The sequence below is a fragment of the Ranitomeya imitator genome, chromosome 1 (genome assembly GCF_032444005.1).
Source record: "Ranitomeya imitator isolate aRanImi1 chromosome 1, aRanImi1.pri, whole genome shotgun sequence".
Lineage (NCBI taxonomy): Eukaryota > Metazoa > Chordata > Amphibia > Anura > Dendrobatidae > Ranitomeya > Ranitomeya imitator.
The window spans coordinates 690885194-690902812 of record NC_091282.1 but is presented as its reverse complement, the minus strand read 5'-3'; the positions used below and the strand labels follow the sequence as shown (position 1 = coordinate 690902812).

At 40.9% G+C, this 17619-nt stretch overlaps 1 protein-coding gene across 8 annotated transcripts in view; it reads left to right on the top strand.

Moving 5' to 3' along the window:
- The window catches only part of STRN3 (striatin 3), a 73490-nt gene extending 56127 nt beyond the window's left edge, over positions 1-17363 (top strand). For 2 of the 8 annotated variants that reach the window (XM_069730328.1, XM_069730323.1), the window contains exons 8-17: positions 317-427; positions 6258-6391; positions 7336-7511; positions 7599-7646; positions 9128-9249; positions 9512-9679; positions 11353-11493; positions 12428-12535; positions 14846-14932; positions 15184-15490. In XM_069730328.1, coding sequence (XP_069586429.1) covers positions 317-427; positions 6258-6391; positions 7336-7511; positions 7599-7646; positions 9128-9249; positions 9512-9679; positions 11353-11493; positions 12428-12535; positions 14846-14932; positions 15184-15353 — 1265 coding nt within the window. In that variant the 3' untranslated portion in view covers positions 15354-15490. Of the gene's footprint in view, positions 1-316; positions 428-5944; positions 6083-6257; positions 6392-7335; positions 7512-7598; positions 7647-9127; positions 9250-9511; positions 9680-11352; positions 11494-12427; positions 12536-14845; positions 14933-15183 lie in introns of all 8 variants that reach the window. The other 6 variants (XM_069730303.1, XM_069730295.1, XM_069730315.1 and 3 more) reach the window with 6 other exon arrangements.
- The last annotated feature ends 256 nt before the right edge of the window (positions 17364-17619 follow it).

The following is a 17619-nucleotide window of genomic DNA, read 5'->3' as shown; positions in this document are numbered from 1 at the left end:
TTCCATCTCCACCGGTTTCTGCTGCCTGGCCATGCCAGCCATCAGTATATCACTGGCTAAGGCGGTAACCTCAGTGGCCAGTAATAGTGAGCATTTCATGTATGTCGAAACCCGCGTGCAACCATTCCTTATCCATGTAATCTGGGAGTAGGTGCAATCTGATGAATCTTGGTGCATTTACAAGATACGGATCTGATGACTAATCCCATGAAAACACTAGTGTGAACTCTGGCCAGCGAGATGTGTGATTTAAAGGTACTAACACATTAATGAGATATTGACATGTGCTCTCTCTTTTACTAACATCTGCATGCAGACAAGGACGTCCTGTCCCCAACTGCTGAGGTTTGGGATGTAGACCAGTCTCTGATAGATAAACTGAAGGAGCAGTACATGAAGGAGCGCAAGGGGTCAAAGGGGGCCAAGAGTAAGTGGACATTTTCCATGCTCACATGCAACTTATTGCGTCATTTTCTGGTATACCTTCTTGCTTCATGACCTGTAATGAAATTATAATTTCAGGTTCATTGTTTGGCTGGTGTCTGAGTTTCAAGTGATTTAAGGGGTAATGTTTCTTTTTGTGAACCGTGACAAGCCAGGCCTGGCATGTCAGAGTGAGGAGACTTAGAAGCCATGCATTCTCCTTCAAATTTCCTCTTCAGAGAGTAAGAGGACTTGAAATCTAGCGCCACCTATTGATAGTAGCAATTTTAAAAGTCAATATCGACCCTTTAAAGAGTCTTGCCACATGACTTAGGATAAAAGCCAAACCAGAATCTCCGTTTGCAGAGTGTTTTGGAGTATGAAGTGGGCTGAAGTTTACAAACTCTGCCATGCCTGAGCCTCACAGGGAATGGTCTATTGCCTCTGCAGATCTGTAGCTATAACATCCTGCCGAGTGTGAGCAGGCCATTCCCTCAAATATGATTCCTAAGTAAGCCATCATGGGATATCTAGTTACGACAGCTACTGCCTACAAGCCAGCAATTTCCACAATCCATATGCTGGAGGGGAGCTTGACACTTTCCTTCTAGGTGTGGAATGGTACTACTAGAATTAAATGGAAAACACTTCTTCACATTTAGGGTCCAAAAACCCTTCTGATCTTGTTGTTTAGCTTCGTTCACACCTGTCATTTCTTTGCAATCGGAGTAGTTAACTGGTTTTTTTTTTTATTAGGTTAGAGAAAAAACACAGAAAACTGACCACACATTTTTGCTCTGTATGAATGGGACTTAAAAAGGCCTATAAAACTATGATCGTTTTGACTTGCTTAAGAAAATAAGTTAGCAAAATTTTATCATTTGGTGTCTACATGTTCTATTAATCTGTAAGGGGTTGTCCATGAATCAAATTCTCTTCTGCTTAAACTTCCTCTGGTTAATATAAAAAAAAAATCCCAGTGATTGGTTGCAGCGGTGATGTGTAGTTGTGCATTAACAGCCATTATTGAAGCGCTCCCATAAGTTTTTATCCTCGTAATATTTTGCAATCATCATATTATATAGCACTGTGTACTTACAATTGCTCATTTTGCCTTTCTACCCAGTAAATTCTTTTTTTTTTTTTCTGCTCTTCACAAATAGGAAGTCTCTTGTCCCTGCAGAAATCATTCCCCTCTTCAACTCCTGACCCTGCTGCCCCTTCCTCCCTCCTGCCAGGGACTTTTGCAGTGACTCATACAGGGAAAATTGACCTCCTGTTCCTACATAGAGCGTAGAAGGATTCAGCTAGTCAGTTTATAATCACGTGATGTCAGAGACCAAATGGAAAAGAGGAGAATTAACTGGGTAGAGAGGTGAAATGAGCAATTGTAAGTACATGGTGCTATATAATGATTGTAATATATTAAAAACTTTGGGAGTCAACGGTAAAGAACTGGCACTGGAGCAAAAGAGTGGGTAAGTTAAAGTTCTGTTTGTTTTTCTTAACCAGAGGAAATCTATTCAGTAAAAAAGTTAATTCATGGGGAAAATCCCTTTAATGGTTCATTTTAAAGGTTTTTCCATTATAAAGTGTTGCTTAGGATAAGGCATCCCTACATATGTTGAGTTTGCCCTTGATCCTCACCGATCCAGATAATAGGCCGCAGAGATTCACATCTCGCACTACTGCAAAGCCATGAGCAGTAATAATTTCTAATATTTTTTTAAATCTGCTACAATTTTCACGATGTGGCTCCCCAGTGACCGCTACACGGGGCACCACCCTCAAAACCCCTTTTTTAGTTAATATCTGTTGCAGCATACTGAAGCTACACCACTAATTTACTGTTCTGATGAATATTTTGTGCCAATTGGCCCTTTTAGCTTTATATGTTTGATCCCAATTTGAACTCTCAAAGTTTTGTTTCCAAACTCTTTTTTTTTTTCTTTTTGAAGGGGTTGCCCCACTCAAAAAAAAAAAAAAAAAAAAATCTTTAAAGAGAATAATTCACCAGGTTTTTACTGTCCCATCTGATAGTAACATAACGTAGGGGCAGAGACCCTGATTCCAGCACTTTGCTAGCTCTATTTTTTTTTTTATCACAATTTTATCTGCTGCAAATCTAGCAGTTCTCTGAATGCTGAGCTCCGTATAACCCCGCCCACATCACTGATTGGCAGCTTTCTGCCTATGCAATCAGTTGTGGGGCAGGGTTGGACTACATGGCTACTGGTTTATTAGTCCAATTGTGATAATCTCCTGCTGATGAAACACTGATTTTACCAAAACTACAGCAAGCAACCTAGTAAGTGACACATCTCTGGAATCGGGGTATCTGTGGCTACATTATGCGGCTTTCAAATATTCATTTAAATGTCTTCAAAATAACAAGGCTTACAGCTTAAAATTTTATTGAAGTTGTCCCGATCTGAAGATATCAACTCCTCTCATCTAAATTTCTGCCTCCGCCTCAACACGGAGACTGTTAACGCCAGAAATCTGGTGTAAAACACTTTTCACAGAAATTCTGCAACTTTGCAATGTTAGTTTGCACAAGAAATTAGCGACTTTTGGCCAGCTCCTCCAAAATGAGCAAAACAGAAGAAAGCGACACCAACTTGTCTAATTTATGATGAGCTTCTGACTTGCAATAAAAAATTTTAACACTAGAGAATAATTAACTAGTTGCGCATATGTGGCCACTCCTTCAATATTTAATCTACCAAAAAGTGTGAATGGACACCAAAAAATATTGAATAACAACATGTTTATTATTGTAACAGAGATAAAAATTGTCTGTAATAGGCGGAGTAGAACATATATAGAGTGGACACAGTCCTGTATGAAAAAATCACATAGAAACGTATATGTGGTGGGTATATAAAATCTTGGCGTTCGCTCTGCCTTATGTAACACGGAGACCGTATTGAAAGTGACTTGCACACATAAATATCACATAATCCAAGTGGATAAATTACCTAATCATGTGTGAATATCAACATAAAATCAATACATATTCTCACTGCTCCTAAATATTTATATGTGACCAGATGTATGAACCCAGGGACTCCCATATACGTTTCGCCAGGGGGCTTTTTCAAGGAACCACTTGGTGAAACGTATTTTGTAGTCCCTGGTTTCATACCTCTGGTAACGTACTCTCTCTGCTCCTATATGTTACCAGATGTATGAACCAAGGGACTCCAACATATGTTTTGCCAGGCGGCTCCTTAAGAAATAAGACCATTAAACACAATACTAACCTTTAAAGGGCCACTGTCACCCCCCTGCAGCCGTTATAAACTAAAAGAGCCACCTTGTGCAGTAGTAATGCTGCATTCTAACAAGGTGGCTCTTTTAGTTTTGTGTTCAGGTATTATTAAACTAAAGCGTTTTGAAACTCTGCAGAAATACCTGTCTTTGTCCACGGAGGCGGGTCTGAAGCCTCCTCTGTGAAGTGCCCAACAGCCGTCACTCACATCTTCTGGGGCGATGGTCGCCGCCCCCTGCACGCTGTTTTCTTTTCAAATCCAACTCTCACCCACGTCCCCCGCCTTCCAGCCAGCTAGCAGGCAAGTTTCGTAGGTTGTTTCTTTCCCGGCGATTGCTATGAGCAGAAGGAGGAGGCAGCAGGATGAGCTCAGCTGAATAGACAGAGGCTGTAAGGCGGGGGACGTGGGTGAGAGTCTGAGACATGCAGTGCGCATTCCCAGGAATCCTAGCCCCGCACTGTGCATAATGCATAACACATTGCGGGGCAGGGATTCCCGAGGTGGGTGGCCGCACTGCCAGCACAGGCGCAGTCTGCAAGCCTGGCTGTGACGTCAGACAGCCAGAGCTTACTGCGCCTGCCCCACAAATATTTACACAGCGTCGGCGTTGGATTTGAAAAGAAAACAGCGTGCAGGGGGCGGCGACCATCGCCCCAGAAGATGTGAGTGACGGCTGTTGGGCACTTCACAGAGGAGGCTTCAGACCCGCCTCCGTGGACAAAGACAGGTATTTCTGCAGAGTTTCAAAACGCTTTATTTTAATAATACCTGAACACAAAACTAAAAGAGCCACCTTGTTAGAATGCAGCATTACTGCTGCACAAGGTGGCTCTTTTAGTTTATAACGGCTGGAGGGGGGTGACAGTGGCCCTTTAAAATATAGGTAATGAACATTGTTTTACATACCCTGAGGTGGCTGTCCGATCAGGCAGCAGATAGATACCCCTATGGAGTCCTGCAAAGTCCTGGTTTGTAATCACAGAAACTTTCCAGGGAGAAGATCCTCATCCACTGGTGCATGAAATCAGTGAGGCCGTTAGCATTTCTGAAAGCAAGGCAATGTGCTAAAGAGCAGCGTATGACGTCACTGTCCAAGGCGTATGGGAATCGGTGAGGTCCACAAATCCAAGTCCTCACTTGTTTCGGAAATCTGTTTCCTTCATCAGATGAGACCCATCCAATCCACAGAGGCAAAGAAATCAAACCATAGATGTCCATAAATTAATTTGTGTAATACCGAGATATGACACAGGGAAAAGTATTGAACACATGAAGAGAGATGCAAAAAGCTATGTAAAGTCATGACACCAGATGAAATCTATCAGTAATTAGAAAGCAATCTTGCCTCTTATTAACAAATAATGTCAGCTGGTTCAACTGATGGCCTATAAAAAGGTTCATTCCCAAGGTGCCACACATGAAACGTCTCATGATGGGGGAAAAACAGTGAGCTGTCTCAAGACCTTCGTAACCTTATTGTTGCAAAACATACTGATGGCATCGTTTACAGAAGCGTTTCTACTAAATTACATGTATGTGTTTAGGCACTATCAAGTTCTACACACAGAGGCAAAGTTTTTAGCACACATTCTGATTACATTTGGATTAGTATGTGAGCCCATCTGTCAGCGTGGCCCTATGCTAGGCAAACTCACTTCTTTGTGGCCAAAATGCCCCACTATGTTTTCCGATCTGATTGGCAGATTGTAATTTTTGCTACTTTAAAAAGCTGTTAAAGTGGTTTTCTTGATTTGGAAACTACCCCTCACCCGGCATCACTGTGATTTGACCACCCTCCCCGGGTCCAGCATTGAGTCTCCGCCAATGTTCCCGGTGTCTGTTATTGTCCGCAGAGCTAATATGACGTTGTCAGCGCTGCTGCCATTAACCAAGCTCACAGTTCTGCCCAAGTGGACTGCATGAGCTTCCCCCGTTGAGCTCACTGTTTGGCTGCAGTGCTGATGACTTTACATAAAGTCTGCAGTGCTTACATAGTGGAGACTCTGCACTGAACCTGGGCAATGTGAGTAAAGAACAGGTGGAGGTTTCAGAAACTCTAAGACCCCTTTTTAAACAGCTTTTTTGAACCAAGCAATTTCTTTAAAACAAGTGGTCCACTTTTTGGATACATTAGTTTAGGAGACAATAAAGTCACAGCTGTAAATGACTCCTACAATGGAGAACTAAATGGAGAATGTGTAAAAGAAGGGAAGATCTTTTCAAGAACCACTGCGATTACTTTTCAGGGGTTAACCGGACGAAATTGCACGATATGATTGCAGACCTGGGTGATGAGGAACTGTCCCGCATCCCTCCAGGCATCCTGAGTCCTGCCCGTTCACCAACCAGAATAACAGATCATGAAGGTGGGAGGGCAGAGGAAGGTACGAATCCCTCAGGGACCCAACATGATTCACTAATACTATGACGTGTGTTGCGGTGGAATGTCCTGTTCTTTCAGTTGTTCATACATCTTGTTTTTGGAAATTATTGGGATTTTTGAAAATGATCACATTACCTATTGATGTGTTTTTTTTTGTTTGTTTTTTTTTTGTATAGCCGAACCCATAGCCTTTCCCTCTGGAGGTGGGAAGACCTTCATCATGGGATCAGAAGATGTTCTCGAGAGTGTTCTGGGGCTTGGGGAACTAGCCGACCTCACTGTGACCAATGATTCAGACTACAGTTATGATGTAAGTGTGAAGGTGTACTGGAATGAAGAGGTTCAGACGCATTTGTGTAGGAATTGTACGATGAACAATGACCAGTTCTACAGTGGTTCCATTTAGTTGTATGCCTCCTACAATAACACGCTTCATGCTGGTAATGTATAACGCAGGAGCATTGGCTGATGAGTACAGCACTGGTACGTGTAATTCTCTGCAATATAGAAGCATTTCTGTGTGTGTTTTAGAAGTTGATGTGATTTGCTTGTGGATCGATCACTTGTTCCAAAAAATTAAGTTAAATGCCTTGTAAAACACAATCCCGAGTTGCCCTGATTCTGCCGCTCTCTGTATTTCCATGAGTGGCTCCATTGCAGAGATATTCAGTTGTTTCTTTTGAAGTGCAGCATGTGAAATCCCTGCTTTCTAGGCCAGCTGTGCGTTTCTTCAGAGTTGCTTCTGGGGGCCTGCACTTTCACCTTTCCAGATTCTGCCAATCAAAGTTTGGCAGCTGATGTAGTACTCGTTGCCGAGCTATGATTGACAGCATCCGAGAGAGAGTGGTGAAGGCACACTACAACAGAGAAGACTCCGAAGAAACGCAACGGTTAATCTGCAAAGCAGAGATTTCACATAGTGCTCAACAGAGGAAACAATAGTGAAATCTCTGCAGTGGAAAGACCCAGTGCAAAATGGGGAAAAAGAGGCTGATTCAGGAGCTCAGATTTTTACAAGTTATTTAACTCTTGATTTTCACCGTGGACAGGGTGATCTGAAGCACTCAATCCTCCCACAGTTGGAAAGATGTAATATCACACATTTACACATGGAGGACCGCCTGGTGAACACCGGGATCCTGCAGCATGAGAGGACTGTGATGTAGTAGCTTTATGAAGACACGTGTGTAATGTTGCATCACAGCTGTATTTTAGTGAATAGATAACCTTCAATTGATTTCTTCTATATTAAAGATGCCGTCTAATAAGGATGCATTTAGGAAAACCTGGAACCACAAATACACCCTGCGAAGTCACTTTGATGGAGTGCGAGCTTTAGCATTTCACCCAGTTGAGCCTGTGCTGGTAACGGCATCTGAAGATCACACCCTAAAATTGTGGAACTTGCAGAAAACAGTCCCTGCCAAAAAGTGAGTCTGGTCGGCTACATTGTGACCTCATCTTATGATGTATAAATCAAAACCACTCTTAATAAATGGATCTGTTTCTGCCTTCAGGAGTGCCTCGTTCGATGTGGAACCAATCTATACGTTTAGAGCTCACATGTAAGTTTTTTGTTTGTTTTGTTTTTTTATTCGTTAACAAAATAAACCATGGTACATGCACACGTGTATCCATTATTATTAAACATAATCTAATTTAAAAATAATTATATGCATTGTTAAACATACAACAAAAAATACGTATCTTTATTTATAACAAGTGTTATCTTTTAACAGTGAATTGTGTATGTCAGGTCACTTGCACCAATGTGTTATGTAAATAAAAACATAGAATCATAAATCCTAAGTTATAACTACAACTACAATAACTACTAATTCGCCGCACTAGAAGAAAGGAAACTTTGCATCATATCTGTCCCTCATGTGATGCCCGCAAAGACAGGCATCAAAGGCCCGATTATGGTGTATCTATGGAGTAAGATGGGAAGAATTCCATCTACCCCAAATTTGTTCAAATTTGCCCGGACAACCTCTATTCTGATACAGTGTGCGTTCACACGGAATAACAGAGTTTACTAGTTCAATCCAAGTTCTAAGAGTTGGACATGAGCCCCCCATCCACCGCAGTGCCAATACCTTCCATGCCATAAAGAGCATGTCTCGTAAGATAATATCAATATAATGATCCCAAGTCTCCTCCTCCCATACTCCAAATATACAAGTTAATGGATCAAGGGGAACAGGAATTAATAGCAAGGACGTTAATAATGACGTCACCTCTTTCCAGTAATGAACAATGATAGGGCACTTCCATATCTTGTGAAGAAAGTCTGCATCTAGTGAGTGACATCGCAAACATTCTGGGGTTTGGAATCGACCCATTTTAAAAAGTCGTATCGGAGTTAAGTACGATTGATTTGATATATTATGTATAGCTGGGTCATCCTATTATTGACTGATGGGGATACCTTCACATGTAAGTTTTTGTAAGGAACAAACCACTTGTTCGTCTTTAAAAATGTCTTCTACCCTCCCCCCCCACACACACCTCCTGTATTGGCTTATCCAGGGGGATAAGTGATAACCTACTTGGTGGGGCTCATACCCCTTGGCCCCACACCACCGATTGGGACGACGGGATGCTTTTATCCCTGTAAGAATGAAGTAGCAGTGTTGCCTACTCCACCGCCGCTACATTCATTCCCTATGAAGCTGCCAAGTGCTGCGTTCTGCCCTTGTCAGCAGCTCCAGTCGAAAAAGAATTGCTCCTTTCTGCTGATCGGTCGGGTGTTATTTAAGCAACATTTCAGTGAAGAGTGGCAAAACAATCCATCCCTGAGCGATGTGAAAGACTCATGAAGTCCTACAGAAGACCATTACTTTAGGCTATTGCTACTATTATTGCTTATACAAAGATACTGATTCATGGGGGTGTACTTAATTTTTCACACACTATTGAATTTTAGCCTAGATTTTAACTGAAAATAGTCACTTTGTAATTTGTCTTGTGGTGTTCATCTGAGTTTGTTGAGATCCTCTAAGGACATATTTTTCATGCCTTTTTCACCCCTTTTTTCCTCCAGGGGTCCGGTCCTCTCCCTGGTAGTCGGCTCTACTGGAGAACACTGCTACAGCGGAGGAATAGACTCTACGATACAGTGGTGGAACATGCTAAGCCCAAATGTAGACCCCTATGATACCTATGGTATGTTGGAGCTTCTACTCTCCTTCTATGTGTTCACCTTTCTCAGATAATTTAATTGATGAAGCTACACAATGACCTTGTCTCTGCCTCCATCCAGGTGTAGTCTGTATTGTGGGTTACGTGTATGGTTTCGTCTCTGTGCACTCTAGGGTAGATCATAAAGGACCTTATAGCCGCACATTACAATGCTGCTGTGTCATTTTAACTTTGAATAGTTGAAGTACCATTTAGGACTATACCGTCAACACTTTCTGTCTCACAGATCCCAGTGTTCTTGCGGGCACGTTGGTTGGTCACACAGACGCCGTATGGAGCCTGGCTCACAGTGGTGTTAAAGACAGATTACTCTCTTGCTCAGCTGATGGAACGGTTCGATTATGGAATCCACCGGAGAGTGTGCCGTGCATTGGTACATACAATGGAAACAAAGGTGAGAAACTGATTTTTTTTTTCTCCTTTAGTTTAACCGCTTACTGACCTCGGGTGTAATAGTACGTCGATGTCGGTATCCCTCCCTTTGATGTGGGCTCCGGCGGTGAGCCGACATCTTTCCGCAGGGCATGTCAGCTGTTTTGAACAGCTGACACGTGCCCGCAATAGCTGCGAGGGAATTACAAACCACCCATGGCTATTACCCAGTTTAAATGCCGCTGTCAAACTCTGACTGCGACATTTAAATCGTGCTTCCGGCCATCGGGCTGAAAATACGCACGATGGTGACCCGCGTCACGTGATCGCGGGTCACTGGTATGTTGGCATGACGTGAGGTCTCCTGGAGACCTTTTATGGTTGTCGGTGCCAGATTGCTGTGAGCGCCACCCAGTGGTCGGCGCTCATAGCAAGTCAGTAAATCTGCTACATAGAGGCGATCTGATCATCACAACTATGTAACTGAGCTGATCATGCTATTGCAGCTTCTAGTCTCCTATGGCGACTATTGAAGCATGCCAAAAGTAATTTAAAAAAATGTTTTTCAAAATATAAAAGTTCAAATCACCCCCCTTTCACCCAATTCAAAATAAAACAATAAAAATCTAATCAAACATACACATATTTGGTATCGCCGTGTTCAGAATAGCCCGATCGATCAATAAAAGGATTAACATGATCGATAAACGGCGTAGCAAGAACAAAAAGTCAAAACTTATGTTTTTTTGGTCGCCACGACATTGCATTAAAATGCAATAACGGGCGATCAAAAGCTCGTACCTACACCAAAATGGTATCATTAAAAACGTCAGGTTGGCACGCAAAAAATAAGCCCTCACCCAACCCGAGATCACGAAAATGGAGACCCTATGGGTACCGGAAAATGGTTCAATTTTATTTTTTAACAAAGATTGGAATTTTTTTTCACCACTCTGATAAAAAAAAGAATCTAGACATGTTAGGTGTCTATGAACTCGTAATGACCTGGAGAATCATAATGGCAGCTCAGTTTTAGCATTTAGTGAACCTAGCAAAAAAGCCAAACTAAAAACAAGTGTGGGATTGCACTTTTATTTTGCAATTTCACCTCGCTTGGAATTTTTTTTTCCTATTTTCTATAACGCGACATGATAAAACCAATGGTGTCATTCAAAAGTACAACTCGTCCTGCAAAAAATCAAGCCCCCATGTGGCCATATTGATGGAAAAATAAAAAAGTTATGACTCTGGGAAGGACGGGAGTGAAAAACGATAACGCAAAACCGAAAAAAGCTCCAGGGGTTAAGAAACCTTAGCTTTTATCTTTCTCTGGCTCAGCTAACTATCATAGACCCATTTGTCTTTTATTGGAAACAGTATCGCACACATCCCTGGACCAGTTTTCTAAATAGAATCCACATTAAAGAGGTTGTCCAGGATTGCAAATAAAAAAAAAAAACTGCCAACTTTTTTCCAAAAATATTATTGCACCTGACATAGGGAGAGACCTGTCAATCCTGTAGAGCAGAGCTGGATCTTTAAAGGCATTTTTAATAGTAATAAGTATAGTAATTGTGCGTAAAGCTCTGATTCATGCTATGGCAAGTTTGTGCAGTACAAAGCGGATCATTTGGTCTTTTTAACACGTACACTTTTGAGAATGATTTAATTGTGACCATATTTTTTCCCCATTAGAACATGGCATCCCCACATCAGTGGATTTCATAGGCTGCGAGCCAGCCCACGCCATTGCCTCTTTCACCTCTGGCTGTATTGTGGTATATGATCTTGAGACTTCTCAGTCCTTACTGCAGTTGTCTGCACCTTCTGATTCTAGTAAGTATTTTACTCTTCCAGTGCAGTTCTGAAATTGACATTAAAGGGGTATTCTCAAGTTGTCTCTTGAGCAGCTCAAAGCTCTGCAGTCTCCTTCCTTCCTGGTTGCTTTGGGGTGAGTGGACGCCTCCTTGAGTAACAGATCTGTGCAGGAGTTTGGTCCCGCTACTGCACGTTAACAGTACTTCAGAATTTTCACTGTTGGCACAATAATTGCATATAGAGGTAACGTGCAATTAAACAAGCGAGGGGAAGGAGAATTTTGATTATCCAGGACTGATGAGATGTCAGGAACTGAGAGATAAGCAGATGTCGTCTGTATAGAAATCCATAAATTGCAGAGAGGATTAGGTTGTTGGGAGTTAACTCTTATCCTAAAGTGTGACTACTCGGCTCACTGGGCCAGACACTGGTGGCCAAGCTACTTGGAAACCAACTTTACACTGCAATTTAAAAGCTCTCACAGCAGGAGAATGACAGAAGATAGATAAAGCAAGTTAATTGCAAACTTTATTTCCATATTGTCTAACTTAAAGCAATTTTATTTAAAAATGAGCATACCCCTATAATGGAATTTATTATTCCAGTGGGTATTTGTGTTTTAGGATTAGGTAGTGGACCCTATATGAAGATACTTAGTCTCTGAGTATGATGCCTCCTTTTCCCTGAATCTGTGAGAGAACCTTCTGTCCCTCAATATAAAATCATCTGAACTTGCTGTACAGTTGTGGGATGAATGGTAGCGATGTATAAGCCTCTTGAGCCTTCACCAGCTCGGTAGTCTTTGTCCCCTCATCCCTTTATGACCTTTTGTAAAATGCTTGTTTATATAATGTGTGTGCTTATCCATATAATATATTATTGAGTGCTGTAATTTCAGTAATAAATGATTACACTGATTCATGTCTCTATCTGTTATTTTTGTGTTTTACAGGTATCCCATTTAGTGGCCACATAAACAAGGTTGTGAGTCACCCTACTCTATCTGTTACCATTGCTGCCTATGAGGATAGGCACATAAAATTTTTTGACAACAAGTCCGGTGAGTTCTCCTTTCATTTCTTTATTAGCAGGAACAAGTTTTTTTTATTGTACTGAGTGAGCTCTGGTTCTGTGTATATGGAGACTTATTTCGCCTGCACTAATGCAAACAGCTAACATTTTAACCCCTTACTGACATCGGACGTACGGATATGCCGATGTCAGTATCCCCCCGCTTTGATATGGTCTCCGGCGGCGAGACCACCTCAAAGCCAGCACATATCAGCTGTTTTGAACAGCTGACGTGCCTGCTATAGCCGCAGGCAGAATCGCAATCCGCTGGCGGCTATTAACTAGTTAAATGCCGCTCTCAACCTCTGAAAGCGGCATTTAATAAGCGCTTTCGGCCATCGGATCGGAAATGCGCGCACCAGTGACACCCCCCCTCCCCCCCCCCCCTTTCCCCCCGTCACGTGATCACGGGTCACTGGTGTGTTAAGATGAGAACCAGAGGTTTCATTGAGACCTCTATGGTTGTTGGTGCCGAATTGCTATGAGCGCCAACTGGTGGTCGCCGATCATAGCAAGTGTGTAATTTTGCCACATAGAGGCGATGTTCAGATCGCCTCTATGTAGCAGAGCCGAACGGGCTGTGGCAGCGTCTATTGAAGCATGCCAAAAGTTAAAGAAAAATAGTTTTAAAAATATTTAAAAAAAAATGTAAAAGTTCAAATCACCCCCCTTTCGCCCCATTAAAAAAAAAAAAAATCAAACCTACACAAATTTGGTGTCGCCGCGTTCAGAATCGCCTGATCTATCAATAAAAAATATAAAAAAAGAATTAACCTGATGGCTAAACGGCGTAGTGGGGGAAAAAATCAATACCCCAGAATTACGGTTTTTCACTAGAAACATCAGCTCAGCACGCAAAAATTAAGCCCTCACCCAACCCGAGATCATGAAAAATGGAGACGCTATGGAAATCAGAAAATGGCACAATTTATTTTATTATTTTTTTTACCATTTTAGATTTTAAAAAAAATAACCTAGACCTGTTTGGTGTCTAGGAATTCGTAATGACATGGAGAATCATAATGGCAGGTCAGTATTAGCATTTAGTGAACTTGGCAAAAAAGCCAAACAAAAAACAAGTGTGGGATTGCACTTTTTTTGCAATTTGATTTGGAATTTTTTCCCCGTTTTCTAGTATATGACATGGTAAAACCAATGGTGTCGGTCCAAAGTACAACTCGTCCTGCAAAAAAATAAGCCCTCACATGGCCATATTGACGGAAAAATAAAAAAGTTATGGCTCTGGGAAGGAGGGGAGCGGAAAACAAAAATGCAAAGCTTAACAAAGCTCTGGTCATGAAAAGGGGTTATGGTGGAGTAACAATTACACTTTTCAGGATCCATATATCCACAAAGGCTCTGAGGCAGTTGTGATGTGGATGAATGCAGTTCCGTTTTCATCCCTGTAAGGTTATGTTCCCACAATGATTTTTTTTTTTTCTTTTACATTTTTTAACATTGCGTATTTTCGGAAAGTAACGTTAATGGGTGAAGAAAATCTGCAACTTGGAAAACTCATTGTGGGAATGGATCGTTAACCTGTAAAACCATGGTGGGTGGACAATCTGTCCTCATCAGTCATGGGCATTAAGCATCTGTATGTCCAGATAGCAGTTCACCTAGTATTTATTGAGCTTCAAACTAGTGGTTCTCATGTACATTCGTAGAAACTGCCGGCTGATTTATACAGCAGCAGGAATGTCTGATATCTGTGAAGTCCTGATTTTATAGATCAACTTACAAAACAATTCAAGTTGCACAAGTTACATTGGACAATACAGGGTGTATACCATTCACTGTTCCTCTTCAGTAAACCTGGGCAGAAGCTTGAAATTTGACCTTCATGGCTCGTTAATGTTCTTAGTTTTCACGTTACTTGGCTGAAATTGGAATAGTCATTGCTGTAGCTTTCGCTTAATTCTCCATTTGCTATTTTACTTAGTGTTCCAGCTGTTTGAATACTTGTTTAGCAGCCGTATAGTGTTCTTCTTTTAAAGGGGTTGTCCACTGCTTAGGTGTTGATGACCTGAGACCTTAGTTGTTAATATCAGATGAGACCCCAATCTGTTTACAGCTTTGGCAGCAACCACATGTAAGTGCATAGGAGCTGGTCTGTTGTCCTGGAGAACGGCCACTCGTCAGTGTACAGAGCCATGCTGATATCCGATTAGACCCTCACTAATCGGATGTTGATGACCTAAGGATTGATCATGATTGAAGTACACTGGACAGCCCCATAATGTTTACAGCCAATTCATAACCTTCTGGAGGTAATGGCCTCATTCCTTTTGTTTTTCAGGAAAAACCATTCATTCAATGGTTGCCCACCTGGACGCTGTTACTAGCCTTGCAGTGGATCCTAATGGAATTTACTTAATGTCTGGAAGTAAGTGATCTGATTTCCCAGAATTTTGTATGACACACTTCACAAGGCTTTATGCAAGGACAGAGTCCGCCAGTGTCTAACCGTATAGCTGTAGGGTAGAATTTAACAAGTTGTGCATCAGAAAAGTGTCATTGAGTGAATAAAACCCCACCGCCTTAGTGTGCTGCCATATTGTGCATAATGCCCCTCTGTAGCATAAATTATTTCTGGCAACTAGTAATTCATCCCCCTTGTGTGCATTTCTCCTGCAGGCCACGACAGCTCTATTCGTTTGTGGAATCTGGACAGCAAAACGTGTGTACAGGAGATTACTGCCCATCGCAAGAAGTTGGACGAGTCGATATACGATGTTGCCTTTCACCCATCCAAAGCATTCATCGCCAGTGCTGGAGCCGATGCGCTGGCCAAAGTCTTCGTGTGACCCTTTCGTACTTCTCCCCTTCCCCCTGTGCTTTCACAGTGCCACAAGTGCATTTTGGAATAAAAATGGAGTCGCTTGCGGTATTTAAAGAAACAAGTCCTTACGACATCACTGCCAAGAGGGATTTGCTCCAGTGCCGACACTACAAGATGGCTCCTTCTGCAGGCTAGGGAGATACTGGTTACCGCACAGCTGGCGCTCCCCTCCTCATTGTCTCATTCATCAGGATGGCTCTGTCCAGGGCTTTAATAACTGTACTCTGTTCCTTCCGTTTTCACAGTAACCAGTATTCACAGCCCCTGCAGAGGGGGGTCTGTCCTATATTATATATACTATAAATATCTTTCTTTCTTCTACAATCCAGATGAAGAAAAAGAAAGGAAAAAAAACATTCTAATCTTATTTTTGGCTGTTTTCTTTTTGCGCCTTGTACTTTCAATTTCAGGTCCTGATTGCACAAATATTGTGAATCAAGAGCTCAACTAATGGGGGGGGATATGGAGCCTGTTCTCGACGTCTGAATATACCGTAGTTTATTCAGTCGTCTGCTCACGTCAAGCGGTTACAATGCAATAGCGGATCATTAAGCACCTAAATCACAATTTCCCTGGAACTTCATAGGACTAGAAAAGCAGCATGGAAGTGGCTTCCGCACTATTCTACCCAGTTCAGATTGCAATATCTTGATAAAATGTAGCTTATTGTTTTAATAGCTGGCATTGAAGAATTCAGTGTCTGGCAGCCAATGAAGGGATTTTATCATCTTTTTACTTTTTTTTTTTTTTTTTAAATATATATATATATATTTTTCTTTTTCTTGGACAATGCTAGTGTGTACTATATATTTTTTAACATTAGTCCTACATATATACCGGTTTGGACCTGACTATTGTTTTTATTCTTTTTATTTTAAAGTTGTCACAGAATTGCAGTGTTTTTATCAGGATAGTACATACCTGACAATGAAATTAATTATAATTGTTTTTCTTATGTCCTATTTTTCTTTCATTTCTTCAATCACATTTCTTTTTTTTTTTTTTTTTATTCTTGGTTTATATATACGGTATATAGATTTTTTTTTTTTCCTTATTGTCCCCCTCAATCCCTTTGTAAAGCCAGAAGTCGGTGACGCTGCCAGAAAATCTGGCGTTGGGTTAAATAGAACTGGGTGGCTACACACTAACAACTAGTTCCTTATTTTTATTTTTTTATTTTTTTTCTTAACTGGCAAGAGGGGTTTCATCTGCGCTTATCACACCCCCACCCCTTTTTAACAAATGCAGCATTCTATCACTGTGTGATATTTTGTATGTTTACTTTATTTACGAGTTAATTTATCCAGAAAGTTTCCCAGTGAAGTTCCAACAGCTTAATGTTATTTATTTCAGCTTTATATTTGTTTTTTGTTCGTGTGACACAGGACTTGCATTATTTGTGGGACACAGAAGTTTTTTGAACAATAACTGAAGGCCATTATTTCTTTAATAGGATATTTAATACCATTTTCTCTCTCCCCTCAACCCCTACAATATCAGACTGAGTATGGAGCAAGGCGAAATTGCCATTGCAAAATGGAGCAGAAGAAACTCAAAAATAACAGCCTGAGGCTCCGTGGCAATTTTTGCACTTTAAATATATGCTTGACCTCATAGAGCAACACGGCTAAACACCTTATAGGTCAAAAAAATCTCCTTTTTTTTTTTTGTGAACCTTAAGGATTTTTTCATCTGACATGTCGTCTTACTCATCTAATTTTTTTTTCCTTCCGGCATTATTCAGTTTCTGATATTGACAAGATTTTAATTTGTGTTCTGCATGACTAAAACAATTTCACATAATTTTTTTTTTCTGGTCTTCCACAACAAAAGACTGCGCCTTTTTATAAGGTTTTTTTTCCCCTTTTACAGACTGCAAATCGACAAATTTTTAAAGATTGTACCACAAAATAAGCAGACTGTTGTTTTGAAAAAATAATGTATATAAAATGCATATAATAAATATTAAATGGTGTACCTGTATACATTTGCATTGATTGACACATCCTATATACGTCATAACAGGTAATAAGATATTTTTGTAAATAATTTCTATATTTGTTTATATGAACCTTCTCTTCAAAGGAGAATATTAAAATGTGTATTTATGTTAACTCCGCATTAACTAGCATAGTGTAGTTCTATTTTATATAGATGAAATTATGCAGAAAAGTCTATATTTTTATTTTATTCTTTAAATAAACTCCTGCATGTTATGATGAAACCCTTTT